At 42.4% G+C, this 19717-nt stretch overlaps 1 protein-coding gene across 2 annotated transcripts in view; it reads right to left on the reverse strand.

Moving 5' to 3' along the window:
- Positions 1-15223: 15223 nt before the first annotated feature.
- The window catches only part of RYK (receptor like tyrosine kinase), an 85542-nt gene continuing 81048 nt past the window's right edge, over positions 15224-19717 (reverse strand). For both annotated transcript variants that reach the window (XM_088798339.1, XM_088798338.1), the window contains exons 14-15: positions 17285-17421; positions 15224-16360 (exon numbers count right to left, since the gene is read on the reverse strand). In XM_088798339.1, coding sequence (XP_088654465.1) covers positions 16249-16360; positions 17285-17421 — 249 coding nt within the window. In that variant the 3' untranslated portion in view covers positions 15224-16248. The remainder of the gene's footprint in view (positions 16361-17284; positions 17422-19717) is intronic.

Consider the following 19717-nt stretch of genomic DNA (forward strand, 5'->3'; position numbering starts at 1 on the left):
TTTAGAGGACACCCTCTGGTTCATAATTGTTTTAAATTCCTAGTCTGATAATTCCATTATGCCTCCCATGTCTAGTTCTGCTGCTTGCTCTGTCTCTTCAAATTCTTTTTTCTTTTAGTATGCTTTGTCATTTTTTTTCTTGATAGCTAGACTTGACGTACTGGGTAAAAGAAATTGCTATAAATAGACATTTAGTAGTGTGATGGGGGAAACATTCTATAGTCCTATAATTAGGTCTTTTACTGAGCCCATGCTTCTGGAATGTGAACTTCACAAGGGTTTCTCAGGTGCTTTTCTCCCCTCTTAGGTGTGAGAGGATGGCTAAAGGGCTTAGAGTTGGGAATTTCCCTTCTCCTGTGTGGAAGCGTAGAGCTAACTGGAGTTGGGCAGTTAGATTAGTTAGTTCTGGTCAACTAGTTTCCCCTGAAGGCAGGCCTAAGGAACAGAGCTCTCCGATGAATTTCAAAGTGGTCCCTTTACCCCCTCTCTTTGCTGGAGACATGAAGGGATTTTTCTCTATTTATTGTGAGAACCTGGCCAAGCTCCTGGAGGTAAAACCCCCAAAATTTGCGGGGAGCTTCATATGACTGGGTCCCCTGGAGTTTTTAACTCTCATAGTTGTCCACACTGAGCCTCCAGAAATGTGTCAATTATGGTTCAGTTTCTTAACCCCGGCACTGGTTCCCACGGCAGTTCCTGCTCATGAGTCTGCTCTGGTAAGCCGAGACTCCTTGTGTTTGCCGGTCTCTCCAATCTTGTGCTCTGTGTCCTCATGTCTCTCACTGATCCAAGAAAAGTTGATTTTTCAGTCTGTTCAGCTTTTAATGGTTGTTAGGATGGAGTGGCTCCTTACATGTGGAACTGGAAACTGGAAGTACCCACACCAAGTTCATTTTAAAAGCTTTCATTTATAACTGCATTAAGTGTTATTAGTTAATTTGGGAAGAATTGATACGTTTGTAATTTTGGATCTTTGCATTCAGGAGCATGTGTGACATCTCTATTTATAAAGGATTGGTTTTTAATAAGTTCAATAATATTCGGTAGGCTTTCATATAAGTTTTGCACATTTGTTGACCTGTTTATTCTAAAAGATATTATATAGTTGTTTTTAAAGCTATTTTTAGAGGATCCTTAAAAAAACTACCATGATTGGTTATTACTGGCTTATTGGAAGGCTAGTGATTCTGATAAGTTATTCTTTACTAGGCCTCTTTCCTTTGTTTTTTGTTTGTTTTTGCTTTTTTGTTATTAGTTCTAATCGTATGTCTAATAGTTTTATTAGCTCTAATTGTCAGTTGAAACTCCTGCACTTTCTAGGTACGTAATGAAATCATCTGTAAATAATTACAACTTTGCCCCCACACCCCCATTATTTCTTGTTCATGTCTTACTGTCCCACTGGATTTTGATCCATAAGGCCAGGCAGAACATGACGTCACAATCCAAGCTTATGGATCACATTAGAAAAGAAGCCACCATGAATAAGTCAGCAAAAGCCTAAGTAGCTTTAGACTTCCAAGAACTTCAAAAAATGGAATGAACAGACCTATATTTAAAAGGCATGTGTACAATGATTAAAGAAACAAAAATGCAATGAAAATCACTCCAATTACTTAGATATATATATACATATATACATATATATATATATATATATATATATAAAGATCTATTTTTACAAGAAAAAACAATTTAGAAACGAAAAACACAGCCATTAAACTTTACAACCCAAATCAATTAAAAAGTGGAGGGGTCATAACTGAAAAAAAGAATTGGTGAATCTGAAGGTAGGTTACCCAGAATGCAGTACAGAATATTAAAATCAGGAAAAATATTAAAGAACGGTTAAGAGACACGCAAGATAGAACAGGAAGAGGCAAAATTATCCTTCAAAAAAATTTTTTTCTCCCTCTTGTTAGGTTTAATTAACACGACAATAAACTCTAGTCCTATACCCACAGCTTTGCATTTTCTCCCAGACAACAGGAAGTTAATCAAATGCTTACTATAGCAAGTACATGTGTTATAAAATATATATTTTCCTTAGATCTTTAAAAACAATTTCAAAGCCACTTTCTGGTATCTTGTGCTTAGGTGAGAAAGTGTATTTGTAACAAAGGCACTGGGCATTAATTTCAACGCATACATTTAAAAATAAATAAATAAAGGAACCTAGTTCCTGGAACAGGAAGGAGTGACGGAAGGCCATTTGTCATGAAGTCACCATAGCAGTTGCCAGTGCCTCCCTTTCATGGTAGGTCAGCCAACAGTGTCAACTCTTCAGAATGACATTCTAGGCAGTGCTTGTGCTGGTGAATTAGAGCAAGGAGTTGGTGATGTCTAGGTCATGGGTCATTTCCTTAGTGGCTCACGGCCACAGGCGCAGCCCAACCCCAGAAGGCGCCTTGTGGTCCAGGTCTGGGTCCAGAGGTCACGGCTGAAGTTGTTACCAACTCCAGAAACTCTAGAAAAGCAACTCCAGAAACTCTAGCTGGATTGTGTACATGTATAAATATAAGTTGAGTGAATACATGAACAGATGAGGCCGACATTGTTCAATGTCATGGGGACACAGCTGTGGGAAAGGTATCCTATCAGTAAAGTTCATGTAAAAAGCTCCCTACATGTGGCTATCTTGCCCTGTAGATCAATAGTAAGGATTAAGTTTATCCATGTCTGTCTATCTCTGTTTCTTTCAGGAGTGTCTTAGAAACCATCTCTGGCATACCTTTCCCTAAGCCTTTTGAATACATTTCGATTTTTTTTTCTGCCAGTAGGAACCCTTGGAATAATGAATTCCATATGTGTATATTTTTCAGTGGGAAGATTACATTTGATCAGTAAAATTACCCTTTGCTCCAAGAATCACATATTTAGGAACTCTAAGTGCTAGAAGTTGCAGAGAAAGGAGTGGAAGGGTCCTCTGCTTGGAGAGCTTACAATGTGATACCAAGAAAACAAAATGTCTTCAACATTCACATGATTCTATGCATCCATACTGGTTGAAGGAAAAACATTTCTCACAATTTTTCAGAAAGTTCAAAATGAATGCTTGAGTGATTTTCAAAAAAAAAAAGGAAACAGAAGGTAACTCTGGTAGCCAGGATAGCACTGGGAAGAAAATGGGGGCAGGTGGCCCAAACTGGATGTTACTGCCAAAGACTGGGGAGGGAGCAGAGGGGACAGAAGAGGCTGGTCCCATTGACCCTGGAGACATTCTAGGGTGATGGAGAGGGCCTTTCAGAGACCCAGAATTCAGCCTCTGGATGACTCAGTAAGAGCAACAGGCGGTGGCTCCCTGGGGAGGCCCAGATGCAAGACCAAGAAGGGAGGATGAGTTCTGTGCTGTCTGTGGTGGGGCTGAGGGAATTGTGTGATATCCAGGTGGGGATGTCCAGAAAGATACTCACAAAGGCCTGGACCCAGGTGTCGGGATGCTGAGCACAGAACAGTTCTCTGGGCATGGACGGAGTCACTGAGGAACAAGATGGAGAGAGAAGACTGGGATGGAACCTTAGGGAATCCTTCACATTTGGGGGAATCGGGGGGAGACGGAAGCCTGTGTAGAAGGTTAAGAGGAAGAAAAGGTCCAGCAGTAAGCGCTAAGGGCAGAGGGTTTCAAGCAGTGTGATGTGTCTGGTAGGGTCAGGAGGATGAGGACTGAGAAAAGGCCACCGAATCTGACAGCCCTGGGAGTCAAAGGACCTATGAAGGGAGCAGCCTCCAAAAGTAAAAACAGTGGTCCCAGGTTAAGGGGTGCTGGCACCCCGAGTAAGCCAAGAGATGGACCAGGAGTGGTTGAGCCCTTAATCCTTCCAGGCAGTGTGATGGCACCAGGCAGGGGAAACAATGAATGGGGAGTAAAGCCATGCTGGGTTTGCAGCATGGACAGAGCGGGAAGCCACCAAAAATGGGGAAAATCATAGGGAATGAAGACGGTAAGTAGAACAAGGCCTAGCGGATCCAGGGTCGGAAGGGATGGCAGTGTTGGCAAGAGGGAGATGAGAAGGCTCTTCTGAAAGCCCAGGAAACCTTTCTGTCTAGTAGAACCACCCTGGCCCTTGGTTTGTTTCCTGGGGCTTCCTCCCCACAGCTTCCAGGGTAGGGAGGTGATGCCTCCTGTGCAATTCCTTCTGGAATTCCTGCCCAGGCCTTCGGGGTCTCCAGCTGTTCTGGAGAATCAAACCGCCATCCTCGGCCACTGTGATGATACACACAAGCCGGGTCAGGAGCCTCCTGTCACAGAATGGCTCATGCAGCTGTGAGGACACTGGACTGGAGTGGGGCAGGCCAGGGGCAGCCCCATTAGGAAGGGGTTCTAGTTGTCCAGGCAGGAGTGCTGAAGGGCTAGACCAGAGGGGTGGTGGTGGAGTGAAAAGAAGTAGGGATGCAGGGACACATTTTACAAGGAGTGGATTGAGTATGGGGATGAGAGAAAGAATGAGGGCTGATCTCATACTGAGTGGCACTGAATGTCGTCATCTGAACGGCAGACTTCCAAGTAAGAAGTGTAGCAGGTGAGTGACAGCCCAGAGTGTTTTTTTCCATGCCTGGGAAACCTCAGGGAACACAGCAAATGTCTCTTTTCCTGAGAGGGTGGGCGGGGCCTCTGGAGGACTGGATGGGAGCAGAGGGGCCACTTCTCATGTCCAGCCTCTGCAGGGGCTTCCCTGAAAGTTTCTGAGCCAGTTCTGGGGGGGTGGGGGCGGCTATGGGACATCCAGCCTTGTGGGACCACCTCAGGCCCGACCTCAACTTCTACCAGCTCCCGCCCTGGGTGCAACCGTGGCAGTCAGGGCCTGGAGGTCTGGCCAGACTCCTCACCATCCTGAGAAGAGAAATCCCCCTTGACCTAATGTGATGTAGCTTTCCACAAGATGGGCAGCTTTTGTTTTTACCCCTGGGAAATGGAGTATTTGTTTTCCAAGAAACAGATTCTTGGATAGAAAGGACTGAATTTGCAAATGCAAGTTTTAACAAAAACAGGGAGGGGGAAATGGAGGAAGGCAGGCTGACTGATTCCAGCTGATGCCACAAGTGGTTTCCTTACTGTCAGCAGGAGGCCCAACTCCAGGGTGTGTGTGCAGAGCTGCAGTCATACCCTGGGACCGGGTGGTCTGAGACACTAGGTGTAGAGAGGCGAGGGCTGGGGGGCTTTGAGGGCCACAGATGCAGTCTCTCATCACACCATTGGGGCCAATTAGAAAACCAAACTCAAGGACAGAAGTGATGGCCATTCACAGGCACTGCCCCTCCAGGGATCACCCCATGTCTCTGCCTGGAGATGCCCTCTCCAAGGGTTCAGGCTTTTAGGTTTCAGTAGGCCTTTGAGAAAGGCTCTCTGGGGCTAGAACTTTGGGGGTGTCCACAGCTTCAGAGCCTTTCCTCCCACAAACATTTCACCATAACTGGTTGGTTACGTGCCCTAACCCCCACCCCCTCGTCCTTACCCCAGCACCAGAATGAAGACAGGAATGGCCTCCTTGCCTTCTCCATTCCCAGGGCCTGGTCGCTTCTCAGTTGTTCTAGTTGAATAAATAGACCAATGACCAAACCCTCAACCAGCTAGTTAAATCCTTCCAGTACAGTATAAACTTATTGTTCCTGAGTGGTGAGGAGAAACAGCCAACTTGTATCTCCCTAAAAACCCCTCCCGTACTCAAGGCCTGGGTGGAAGAGAAAACAATGGTGGAGTTGTATTCCTTCCGACACCTCTGCACCCACAGGTCACAGCCTCGCACTGACACCAGCATGGAAAGCAGCCGGCTTATGCAGTGTCCTGACCTGCCCATTCTGTTTTCCTGCACATGACTGACCAGCTGATGGGAGCTAACATACAGGTAGCTATGGTCTGGTGTGAAAAGATGAGATGAGCTGGGCCAATGAAACTGTCAATCCTGAAAATCTGATACAAAAATCAGCAAAGATTTCCAGTTAGCAGCTATACATAGTAGATATGTATTGTGTATATAGTGGGTTAGAAAGGCCAAAGTGGTCATATGTAAGGTTAAGTTACAAACTAAAAATAAGCAGCAGCAGAAGACAGCTGGTAGCCAAACAGAACCAAAGAGGAGACTTCAAGAGGCTAAGGATCCAGGACAGCCTCCTGGGAGACATGACACATGAGCTGGTTTTGTGGTGAGGTGGAGTTACCTAGATCGACGGGAAATGGGGTATGAACAACGGGTTTAATATGATGAGTAGAGAGGAAGGGAGGAGAGAGGGTGAGCGAGCCAGGAGCCAGATGCTAAGATGGGAAATCTGACCACTACGCAGGGTACACCAAACATGCTCTGTGACTGCCGCAACTCTGGAAACCCGCATCTCACCACGTCAACCTCCTAAACCCATGGCTCCACCACAGGTCCCATCATCTCCCAGAACTAAGCCAACTCTAGACCGAACCCCAGATTCTACTCTAACCACAAACCACTAACTTCTATTCCAACCACTTTCTCCTTTAGTCTCCTATCTACTCTGCACCTCCTAGACTCAAGGCTTCTGGGACCTCAATATCCTGGTTTAACTTCCCTGCCCAGCTGGAGCTCACAGCTGATCAACTGAACTACACCTCATCAACACCCCAAACCTCTTGCACTGCTGTCCTCACACCTGTCCAGAAAAACTCCAATCCTCCATCAACCCCACAGTCACTCTTATCTTCTGCAGCAGGCTGCTAGCTGGTTCCCCAAATCTCTTCTTCCATAGTAATAGTTTTAGTTAGGAATACAGCTACCCAGCTAGACCCATTTCCCAGACTTCCTTGCAGCTAGGTGCCTAAGTTCTCACCAATGAAGTATGAGAAGTGACGTGTACAACTTTTCTCTCTTACCTAAAAGGAAATTATTTACTTTCCAGTTCTCTCACCCCCTTTCAGGGTGAGATGTGGCAGAACCCCAGCTATGGCCAAGTAGCCATATTAGCAGTCTACAGAATGGCAGACCAAGATGGAAGGGACCTAACCCTGAGTGGGTCTGGAAATGACCACTCCTCCAGCCTGGGCTTCCTGCTCCCCTCGGACTGTAATGCGTGAGAGAAACAAACATTTATCTTATTTAATCCACTCCTTGTTACAGCCGATTCTCCTATCGTCAAATTCATGGAGAAAAATGCCCTAACCAATCAGGACAATACGACCATAAACTCCTGATCTCCAACATCAACTGAGCTCCATTTTCATTAGATCTTAGTCAGCTCCCTTGCCAATTTCCCCCAGTAAAGGCTTCAAACTCTCCTGACGTTTTTCAGAGGTCTGTCCAACCCCTTATGTCACTACAAATGTTGAGATTACCCAGTAGGGTCTCCCACCACATCCCTCCCACTCCTGCAATCCTCTCCTCATATCCCAATGGTACAGATACTCTGGTCAGACTCCCTGCATTAAAATAACAGCTCCACTATGTGCTGCCTGTGCGACCTATCTCAGCCTTCCTTTCCTCAACTTTAAAAGGAAGGTGCTGACAATGCCACTTAACAGATATGTGAGGATTAAGTAAAACAGTGCAGTAAAGTGACTTGCATGATGCCTGGTATATAGTAAGCAACGGCCATCTGTTGTTACGTTGCTAAAACAAATGTGACCATACTACTCCCTGATGGAGTCCACCAGTGAATCTCAGTCACCTACAGAACAGTCTACATCTCTCACTGTTAGGCCCTTCATGACACATCTACCATTTACCCCCTGAATCTTCTCTCTTGCTACTGTCTGCCTTGGACACTATGTTCCAATAATACCAAATTGCCCACATAAGTAAAACAATAAAATAAAATCAATGTTCATAAATTCAACAGCTATGTATTAAAATACCCACTTTTAGAGCATTAGTGACTACTCCAATAAATTAATTCCACTTCCTGGGAAAGCACACCCACCTCCCCCAAAAGCACCAACATGAGAGTCTATTTTTCATCTTCTATCTAAGAAGTGATACTGAATTCAGTTTCTTTATTTGTAAAACAACAGACTTAGGTTACTCTCCTTTTAGCTCTAAAATATGACGCGATACTAACGTGGCTGTGGGGAGAAAAACAATCTTTATAGCAACTTTTAAACCTTACTGTATTGCTTAAATGCACTTGGAAATGTTACATCCTGTCAAAAGGGAATGAGGTTCCTTTAAGAGGGCCATCTGCCACATTAGCCACACAGTGAGGCTGGCAAAAAAGGGATGCTAAAGAATAGGAAGAAGTCCCAAGTGGCCAGAGGAAGGTAGAGACAATGGAAGGGCCTCTAGGCAGAGCCAGTCCCAGTCCCAGGTTTCCACAAAGCCCAGCAGTGCCAGGCTGTCGTCTCCTGTCTCTTCCTTTTCCTGCCTTCCCAGAAGGGGCAAGAAAAACCCCAGGGAGTACTTACCAAAAGACAAGAGCCTGCTTAGCTGACCAAGAATGTCTATCAGGTCAAATAAAGCTGCGCTTCTTTCTGCTAAGTCATCTCTGGGTCTTTCTCCGGAAGGAAAAAAAAAAAAAGAGAGAGAGCAAAGGCCAGAAGGACACTGCCTAGAGATTCCAACACAAAACTTAAACCACAGGATTACCAAGACATTGTACTTTCTGATGCAAACACAGGTCGAGTCAAACCCAGTGGCCTGGGCAAAGTCAGACTTAGAGGGAGTTTATTCAGAGTATTAAATAGCTCTGGTGCTTTTCTGGAGCCAAGAACCATGACCAATTCTTTCTCAAGTCCACCAGTTTCCAGATTACCCTGTTCTCTGAGTTATGGAGACAAGTTCTAAGGTGTTCTTTGGATGTATATTAAGCAACGCTGAGGCCAAATAGTTTCGATCCAAAAATTAACAAACTTTACATGAATGCAAATATTGTCTAAATAAAGGTATATAAAATGTAGCCCAATAAATTCATATGCTGGAGCAGTAAATGAATAAATGTTTAAGCTCTTAATAAGACTTTTTATGAAGACATATAGCCAATCTTTGGCTTACTTCCAAAGGCCGTATGTAATGAGACCATGAAGCTAGAGGAAAGGCAGGTGGGGGAAGATACTGCAGGCCAACTACTGAGGAGATCACAGATATCCTTGCAAGCCCAAATCTATAAAGTAGTGGCAGAATATGGACTGGTGGAAAACATTAGGGCCAGAGGCCAAAGTAACAACAACCACAATGAAACAGTAGATTTTCTGAACAGACTTAGAGGCTGAAAAGTTAGATAGTAATTCCTACTAGGCTTTCTCCTCAAATAAAGGCAGTATTCACCAACATTAAAAAGCTGATTGGGGACTCCCTACATTTACTAAGGCTTCACACTCACTGCATCTCCTCTCGTACCTGACAGAACATTTGAAGCATTACCTATAATAATGTTAAAGGAGGCCAGATTCCAGTCCATTATCCCATTTCTGCACAGAAGCAGACACTGCAACTTGCCTACCAAGTCGTTCCTACTTCTTTACCAATGGAAGCCTAATTCTGTTCAAGGTAAGAATGTGCCCAACTGAAAACTCAGTTTCCTCAAATGTACCTAAACTGATGAATGAATAGTAATATATATCCATACAATGCAATATTATTTGGCAATAAAAAGAAATGAAATAGTGGTATGTCCTACAACATGAATGAACCTCAGAAACACGGTACTAAGCAGCCAGACACAAATGGCCACATACTGTATGATTCCATGTATATGAAATGTCCAGAATAGGTAAATCTAGAGAGGTAGAAAAGTAGATTAGTAGTTGCCTAGCGCTGGGGGTGAGAATGGAATCAGGAGTAACTGTTAATGGGTATGGACTATCTTTCTGGGATGGTAAAAATGAATTTGATGGTGGTTAATGGTTGCACAACTCTGTGAAAATCATTAAATTGTACAGCACTTCAAATGGGTGATATGTGAACTACAGCTCAATAAAATTGTTGGAAAATGCACACCAACAAAACCTAGTTTCCCAAGATGCCTAACAGCTAGGGGTGCCCATGTGCTACAGTTCTGGGCAGTAAGATGTGGGTGGAAGTAGGCAATGGGTAAGTCAATAGTCTCCTCCATAAAAAAGGACTCGATTAACTTTTGCCTTCCACCTTTTTCCCATCTTTTTCCCTAATAAAGGTCTAGGCCCTGGGGGTACCTAAGAACAAAACATGTCACAGACGGAAGAGCAGCAAAAATGGACGAAATGGGTAATGGATGATATCCTGGGATCAATGCACCAGCCCGGTTTATCACTCTCTGAATTTGTTATAGGATAGAAATAAATCTGTATTTGGTTAAATGATTAGAGGTGGCTTTCTGTCACGTGCAGTCAAATGCTATCCCTAATGATGCATGCCTATCTAATATCAGCCTGTGCTTATTCTTGGAGCCAAGAAAGCAAAAGGTAAAAACTCAGAAAGATGAAAAAAAAAAAAGAAAAAAAGAAGTTGATTCCAAACGTAACATTCAGGCACCACAGTCAGCCTTAATTTCTTTTTTTTTTTAAGGGTAGTTATTTTATTTCCAAACTATACATGTTTTTTCCCCAATTTTGATATATCACCAGGAAGTGCTTACCCCTCTCTAAAAACAAATCACTAAAAAATGCTTTAGTTTTGAAATACTGACACACCAAGTATGAGCAAACGGCGTATTATTTTCTCAAGAAGGAGTAATTTCAAATATCATCAATTCCCATGTTTTTAAATAAGTTTTAAAACATCTGTTCTTTGAAGAGTTAGGAACAGATGCCCCCAGATTCAGTTTCCTTATATCGAAAATGTAGGTACAACCAGGTGTGGCATAATGATGTTTCCGTCAATGATGGACTGCATACACACGTATGACGGTGGTCCCGTGAGATTATAATGGAGCTGGAAAATTCCTATCGCCTAGTGATGCAGTAGCTGTCTCATTGTCCTAGCACAAGGCATCACTCACGTGTGTGTGGTGTTGTAGCGATGCTGGTGTAAACAAACCTACTGCAGTGCCAGTCCTACGGAGGTATAGCACACGCAATTACAGTTGTGGGCTATACCACCTCGGTTTGCATAAGTTCACTCTATGATGTTCACATGCCGACGAAATCACCTAATGACATCTTTCTCAGAACGTATCCCCATTGGTTAAGCGGCACATGAGTGCCCTCAATACACTTACGCGGGATGTTGATGTGTCCCAGAAAATTAAGTTCAATGTTATCCTGAAATATTAAAAGCAAAAATGAGTGCAGAAACAAAAATTATTAACAAACAACTGTTTACATTTTTCTTGCTTTGCCCCGTCAGTTATATCACCTCCTTTTGATTGTATGAAGTTGGGGTGAGTGAAGGGCATGGGAGAATAACACCCGGGAAACAATCTTCCACTGAAGTCACTGAATTACTTCATTTGGGATCATTATTTTCATGCATAACTCCACATAAAGTTGACCTTGTAGAAATACGAAGCAGAATTTACAATATGGCTAATTATCCCTGTGACCAAAGAAAAAGCAGGGAAAATAAGAAAAAAGGGTATTGGGACTGGAGACGGGCGGCACGTAAGCCAGCACTGGGGTGGGATATGGTCTTCCCTACCGATCGGTCTTTTTATTTCATGCCTTATTGGTTTATATTACATAAAACATAGGCTCTTCAAATTTGAATATAAATATCACATTGATGATAGAACGCAATATTTTAAATATGAGATAATGCTTTAAAGGAGTTAACAGACGTTTAAGCCTTTCTAATTGCTCTCTTATGTAAATTTAGGTGTTTTTATTCATCAATTCGTTAAAGATTTAATGCTACCATATGTCAAGTGCTAATAAAGCAATGGAGATTCAGACCTGGAAACATAAGTTCCTATCCTCAAAGAATGCACAGCCAAGTGGTAAAAAGAAATATGTATGTATATATATGGTCCCAGCTTACCTTTGTCAGAGTGCACACCCAGGGAATAAGGCTGTAAAGCTCCTGCAGGAGCAGGGTAGGCGTAGAGGAGTCTCCTGGGCACTGGGGTAATCTCAAGTGAAGTGCGACCTTCTAAGAGCAGCAGCACATGCAAAGGAAAGGACACGTGCAACAGCATGACAGGCTCAGGCAGAAGTAGTGAGCTGGTGAAGCCGCAGGAGGTGAAACTGCAGAGATGAGTGGAGACTGTGCACCTAGGAGTTCTGAACTCTACCCTGAAGGCTTTGAGAAACTGCTGAAGGATTTTAAACAGGGACAGCAGCTGTTTTAGGAAGCGTTACTGTGGCAGAAGCTGGATGGATGGGTTAAGGGCCGAGGCCAGTCAAGCAGTTATGGAGGAAATGGGGGGGAAAGATTCAAGCAAGATAACTGTGATGGGTCTGAGGTTCTAGGGAAGTCAACTCCACAGACGCAGATTTTCATATGAGAACCATTGAAGTTTTTGTGCACCACCTCCCCTCACCCTTACATTTTTTTCCCCAATAAAATCATAACCTTTACCACAACCAAACGGACTTGGGAGGGTTAGAGTGGAGAGGCTGTCACTCTTGGGGATCAAATGGCAAGAAAGAGGAGTGTCCCATACTCCAAAGGGATTTTTCTTCCTCTACTGGATCGCTTCCATTAGCTTGTGAAACATTTTCAGGTACCTGTATCTTCATCTGGAAAACAAACATGCTCTCCTCTGTCCCCCACACCCACCAAAACAAAACACACTTTGACCTCTAGTTACTGCTCCATTTCCCTTCGCAGCGAAACTTCAATAGCGCTGACTATAGTCGAATCTCAACTTTCCCACACTGTATTCGTACTTCAACTTGCTCCAACCCTACTGCTTTTGTCAATCACCTCTATAATGCCAAATCTCATAGAGGTTTCTCTCTCCATATTGAAATACTTTCTTCCCTAGGCTTCCACCTTCCCTGGGCGACACCTCATTTTCCTGTTTTTGTTGTTGCTTTTTCCATCTGCAGTGACTTCTTCTCAGTCTTTTTGTTGTTGTTGTTATCTCTTCTTCTTTCACTAGACCATTAAGTGCTGGCATGCTTAGGACTCAGTCCTAGCACCTCCTCCATCTACACCATCTCCTGAAGCAATTCGTCATACCCTGGCTTTAAACATAGTCTATATGTTACACTCCGACATTTGTATGTTAAATGAGACCTCTTCCCTGAGCTGCAGGCTCTCATCTATCTACTCAAAATCTCCACTTAGATGGCCAATTGGTAACTCAAACAGCCTACAACAAACTACTGATTCCCCCTGCCAAAGCAAAGTCCTGTTCCTCCTAGTGTTTTTCCTCTCATTATAGTTTGGCCATACAACCAGATGCTCAAGCCCCAAACCAACTAGTCAGCCCTGCTTACTCTCTTTCCGTATCCACCACACCCTCCAACATCCCATGAATCCAGGGTCCTGCCTATTATTTTTAAAACCTATCTCCAATGTGGCCCTTCCAATTGCCCACACTACCCAAACTGGTCCCAAACCACTCTCTCTTCTTCCCTAAACTATGCAACAGTTTCTTAAAAATCTCATCACTTCCATCCTTGCCTTCCTACAATCAAATCTTCATAAGAGTTGGCATAATCTTTTTTAAATGACAAATCAGATCATGTCACTCCCTTACTGAAAAACATCCTTGAATGAAACTCCATTGTATTTAGAATAAAATATAAATGTATCCCATGGCTTAAAAGGCCCTGCTGCCTGCTCCTGCGTCTCCCAGACGTCATCAGGAGCCCTCCCTTCCCTAACTACATCCTAGCCGCACCGGCCTCTGTTCTCTTCTTTCAGCAGCAGCAGCTAGAGGATACACAGGAAGGGCCGAGCCTGGAGGCCAGCTTATTCCTGCTTTAAGGCCTCTGAAATTATGTCCCTTCTGCCTGGATCTTCTCATCGCTGGCTTCTTGTCATTCATATCTCAGCTGAAATGTCACTTGCTCAGAGAAGCCTGGCTAGTACATCTAAAGTTATTCTTTCTGATTCCATTCTGTATTTTTCATAGCACTTACCGAAAGCTAACGTTCATTATCTGTTTCTCCTAACCAGAATATAAGACCTAAAAAGGGAGGAATTTCCCCTGTCTTGTTCCCTACGTATCTTGAACCAAATATACAGTGGGCACTCAATAAATATATATTGAATGAATAGCCCAATACTCTTTGCTTCTACAAGTAAAATATTCTTATAATAGGGGTGTAAGAAAGGACAGGATATAATACAGCTCTCAGTCACTAGAGCCAGCTTATATCACATCAGTGCTTTGTCCATTTGCTTCTTTCCTATAAAAATAACATTTTTCTGCAAAATCTGCTCAGTAATATTCACAGTCTATGACAAAACAACTGGAAGAAGACCAGCCATGAAATTCTTACAACTCCTCTTTTTTTCCCATGTCAGTGACTCCAAGTAGCTCAGCAAGAAAACTCTCTTTAAACTTTTAAACCACCTACTAAACCAAATGCACATACATAAACCAGCTTACAAACAAAAAAATAAGGTTAAAGGCACACACATGCCAGCTGAGAGCACCTCTTCCTACTCGCTAATATAAGATAGAAGTCAGATGTCAGTACTTTTTCTTTTGAACTGATCTTGGATATAGAACTGTGATATCTAAACAATGCACTAACCTGAACACAAAAAAATGTACTGACTGTTGGAAGGGACGCTCGGGTTGAACCACTCCACGGGCGTAACACCATAGTTAGTGCTAAATGATACCTGTTGGTTGAATGCCTTCTGAGATTACAGGTTGTGTATAAAAAGGTATAACGTACAGTTCAAAGAGCTTTAAAAAAAAAAAAAACCGGCCATTCAGGGGGCTGAGTACTTCCTAAAACCATAAAACCAGTGTGAAACGGTATATAGAAAAATGATGCACTCGGCCTGCTGGGGCAGAACATGTACTGTGCGAGCTCTTCGTCCAGAAGTACTGCTGATTCACAAAGCTTCTTTAAGAACAGCAAAAGCCTCCAACTGTTACATATTGTGTGCTGGAGAGGCCAAGAGTAGAGGCAGGCACCCCCAGGCCTGGCTATCTAGGAGCCCCAACGATGCCTTCGGCCGACTCTAACCAAACACAATAAATACATGCATCCCCTAATATAATGGCTCTGGAGAAAAGTTTCAATGTTGTGATACTTCCTGGTAATAATAATGCCAACTTTTTATTAGAACCCAGAGGTTGAGTACTGGTAGCTGTGATTGTGTTGGGGACCGGAAGCCTGTGTGAAGCTCCCATGAAACAAAACAGGGTACCTAGCTGTTGCATGTTCAAAGACTTACCAGACACAACCAATCACTCATTATGAACGAAATTTTCAGTACTGCCATCATATAAAACAAATCCTTTAATTTTTCAAGTGTTTTAAAAAACAATTTTATACTTAAGCCAGCCTTGAAGATAAGCACAAAATTTACCAGTTTACATTTTTTAACCGACATCTCAAGCACCTACTCTGTGCATAGCACTATTCTAGGTGCAATAAAAGGGATTCTTAACCTTAGAAACGTGATTTCACTTTCTGAAATTGTATTATCACCTTTTCCAGAGAGTAAAAATAAATAAAATCATCACTGTTTACTACTCACCTGCCCCCAAAACTCACTTCTAGCGCATGGAAAAGCTAATTTCTGCCAAATTTAAGATGTTTCAATGAATTCAGCTCCTACTTCCCCCAAAATAAAGGAGCAGAACTCCTTTTCATTAAAAAAATAAAATAAAAAAGACACAATTTTACAAAGGGACAGTTTCTGTTACTAATCAATTATTATTTTTTTAATTTCTTTTTTCATACTCTAGCTTTTCGTAAAGTTTTCTTCCTCCAATATTGCCTTTCCCTGTAAGACAAACCAGACATCTTTTTATACTGTTTTTCTTTTCCTAAGAAAAAGTAATGCATCTGGAAGACAATCCATTCCCAAGACTAGTGATAAATATTCCAAAAACTTTAAAGGTGAATCACCTACATTACCTTGATGAAGTCAAAAAATAAAAAGCAATTGGCACTAAGATAGCTATTCCAAATATCTGTGTTTAAACAATTTAAAAAACTGTTTATTTATTTTGTAAGAATGTACCCCTAGTCCAAAGTAACTATGTTTTAAAATTTTTTGGCCCAAAAATTTACAAAAAACTTTTCAGTTCAACCTAATAAAACTGATATCTAGAAAATTATTCCACATTATTAAGTGTGTCTTAAAAAGTTCCGATTCTAAAGCATTCCTAAGGCACGGTGTTCTGGAAGACAAATGTGCTCCTGCTGGCGTTGTGTCATGGATGAAGCGTCCGTGACTGGCTCCAAGCGAGCCCTGACAGGCACCGTCCGCTGGATGCTGTGGGACTGTGGGAGGGGCGTCACACATAGGCCCCCAGGGCTGCATGGAATTCTGTGAGACACTGTACCAGCTGCTGGAACTTGGGCCTCTCCTCCGGATCCAAGGCCCAGCAACAAGCCATCACGGCAAATCTGCAGTGACAAAAATGGAAAATTTGGCAAGTGATGATATAGGATTCCTAACCTTTTGGAAAATCGGATGCCAGTTATGTTTTCTGTATAAATGTGGGTGTGGAAAGGACGACACAAAAATCAATCAATATTACTATCTTTTGGCAGTTCTAAAATGAAAAGAAGCTAAAGTGAGTAATCTGGATTTTACATGTAGATTTCAATTCTTTGTGAGAGCACATGAAAATACATCAGCAAATATAGAGATTTCATGTAAATACCTGTTATCCTATATTTAAGTTCTGAGAGAAAGAGGAAGCTTTATCCAAGCTCTGAAAACCTTGAATCTATAGTAAAATCAGTGCAAAAGCTGCCACATTGCCATGGTGTAGAAACCTTCAGGTGATTCTGGAACTCTGACCACATTCACATGTGCACTCAACCACCTGACTAGCCCCGCCTGCCCACCCCAATCCAGTTATATGGAAGATCAGCTATGCAATGAAAGCAAACAGGAACTATCTCACTGGCTAGCCCAGAACGTCATCTTTATATATCAGCTGACACCAACTGGAAGGCAAGACAGCAATGAGAAAGGCTTTTTATAACTAAGAATGTCCTTAAGGCTCTAGCGGGAAAAGTCAGGTCCTCACTCTACCCAGAATAACCCACATAATATTCAGTGTTTTCTCACTACATACATTCGCCTCTTGGATTAGAATAAACACTACAAATATAAGATGCAGAAGCCCTAACGTCCAATGCACTAAAGAATGCACGAGTCTGGCTGACTTTGTGGTTCTCTACAGAAGTCTAATTCAAGTCCAAAGAGGCATTATTCTCAAGAGGAAAGTCTCTGGATGAATATGGACACCTGCTCTTTTCATTTTATCCCAGCATTGTACAGGGAATGAAACCCATGTCTTTAAGCTCAGAAAAACTTACAGTTCATCAGGACAGTTGATAGGTTGGGCTATTCGGTAACCATCTTTCAGGTATGCGGCCATCTCAAAGGGGTCAATGTCCACATAGGGCGTTTGGCCCAGAGTCATGAGCTCCCACAGCGTCACTCCGAAGGCCCACTGAGGAGAAGCAGCAACACAAGCAGGGGATATTTAAAACAGTGTCAGAGTGCTGCCACCTGGGGCCAGGTATGGCCTCAAAACAGCAGCTCAACCCACTCTTAAGGGAAGCAAAACATTATCTACACAAAGACGTCAACTATATCCAGTTAGTTTATCTTGGTAGGACAGAAAAAAAGCATTTTAATGACTGTATCCTTCAATGTGAATGTCATTATTGTACATGTTAATTAGATCTATTGGAAAGAACGGCTTTTACTGTTGATTACAAGCCCCACCACCCCAAACTGTTAATTAATTTCCTAATATGAAAGCTTGTTACTTAAAAGGCTGGGGCCGGACTGGTGGCTCAGGCGGTTAGAGCTCTGTGCTCCTAAATCCGAAGGCTGCCGGTTCGATTCCCACATGGGCCAGTGGACTCTCAACTACAAGGTTGCCAGTTCAATTCCTCGAGTCCCGCAAGGGATGGTGGGCAGCGCCCCCTGCAACTAGCAACGACAACTGGACCTGGAGCTGAGCTGCGCCCTCCACAACTAAGACTGAAAGAACAACAACTTGAAGCTGAATGGCACCCTCCACAACTAAGATTGAAAGGACAACAACTTGACTTGGAAAAAAGGCCTGAAAGTACACACTGTTCCCCAATATAAAGTCCTGTTCCCCTTCCCCAATAAAATCTTTAAAAAAAAAAAAAGGCTATAGCTCGTATGCATAATTGAGAAGTGGAAACTGAATATAACTTTGGTCTAACTGGATGGAGGAAAGAACACCATGAACAAGTGAAATATGCAAATTATATAAAATATAAGATGTCATGGATTTTTACTATATTAAAAATAATTTAAATCAACAGGTGAAAGTATCCTGAAAAAAATATTTTCCAACCTTGCTTGAGTAAAAGATCAGATTTACTTAAAATCAACATGTTCTATTGGTAGGAGCAGAAATCATAAGCAGTGGCAACAGTGCTCTTTCATGGTCCAATCAAACTACACCGTGGCTCCCGCGAGTGTGTGGGGCAGGCGATGTGTCCACACAGAACTGCTGCCACGTGGCCTGGAAGGACCCAGAATGGGGACTCCCACTGATGTGCTGCCACATGTGAACCTCGAGGTCAGAAAGAAGGTACGCAGGAGATATCTGTGTATCAGGTATCGTGTTTATGAGTCCTTTCAAGTTCTAGACATTTTGCGTTCTTTATCTCACTTCATTTTCACAACAAACCCATGAGAATCATTGGCAGCATGATTTTACAGGTGAGGAAACTGAGGCTCACAGAAGTGACTTGCCTCCAAAAATACACTTTTTGTGTGAAGGAGGAAAAAAGAAGAGGAAAAAAAAAGTCAAAAATAAGTTTGTTTACAAATCTAAGCACAGTGCATTAAATTTTAAGTTACAATTTTTTAATAATAAAATCCAGAAATAATCCCTAAATTATACGGATTTTTTTAAAAGCCTTACATTAGTGAATAGCTTTTTTTCTTATCATAATCTATGCAAACAAGAAAACAGTAGAATGTTATCTTTTAGAATACTTTAAAAACTGTCAATGGAGGGCAGCCAGATGGCTCAGTTGGTTAAAGTGCAAACTCTGAACAAGGTTGCCAGTTCGGTTCCCACATGGGAGCTGTGCCCTCCACAACTAAATTGAAGACAATGAGCTGCCGCTGAGCTTCCAGAGGGGCGGCTCTTAACAAGGTTGCCAGTTCAATTCCTGCATGGGATGGTGGGCTGTGCCCCCTGCAACTAAAGATTGAAAATGGCAACTGGACTTGGAGCTGAGCTGCGCCCTCCACAACTAAACTGAAGGACGACTTGGAGCTGATGAGCCCTGGAGAAACACACTGTTCCCCAATAAAATTCATTTAAAAAAAATTGTCAACAGAAACTACTATACCAAACCAAAATATATTTCAAAAATGAAGGCAAAATATAGTTTTTGAGGCAAACCAAAGCTAACAGAATATGTCACCAGCAGATCTACACAGCAAGACATATGAAAGTACTTCTTCACATAGAAAGAAAAAAATATCTGATGGAAATTTGCACCTACACAAAGAGTGAAGAGTGCTGAAAACATGAGTAACAACTAGGTAATTTTTCATTAAAAATTTTCCTTAATAGGTTGTTTAAAGCAAAAACAGCAACAATGTATTATGGGTTTATAATATATAGAGAAGTAAAATGTAGGTTCACAATAACATGAAGGAGGAAAAGGGATCAGTGGAAATATTACATTATATTGTAAGCTGCTTATATTAAACATGAAGTGGCATAATATTTGAAAGTAAAAGGT

This window comes from Rhinolophus sinicus, chromosome 5, assembly GCF_057876585.1.
Source record: "Rhinolophus sinicus isolate RSI-liver-muscle chromosome 5, RSI-T2T, whole genome shotgun sequence".
Classification (NCBI taxonomy): Eukaryota; Metazoa; Chordata; class Mammalia; order Chiroptera; family Rhinolophidae; genus Rhinolophus; species Rhinolophus sinicus.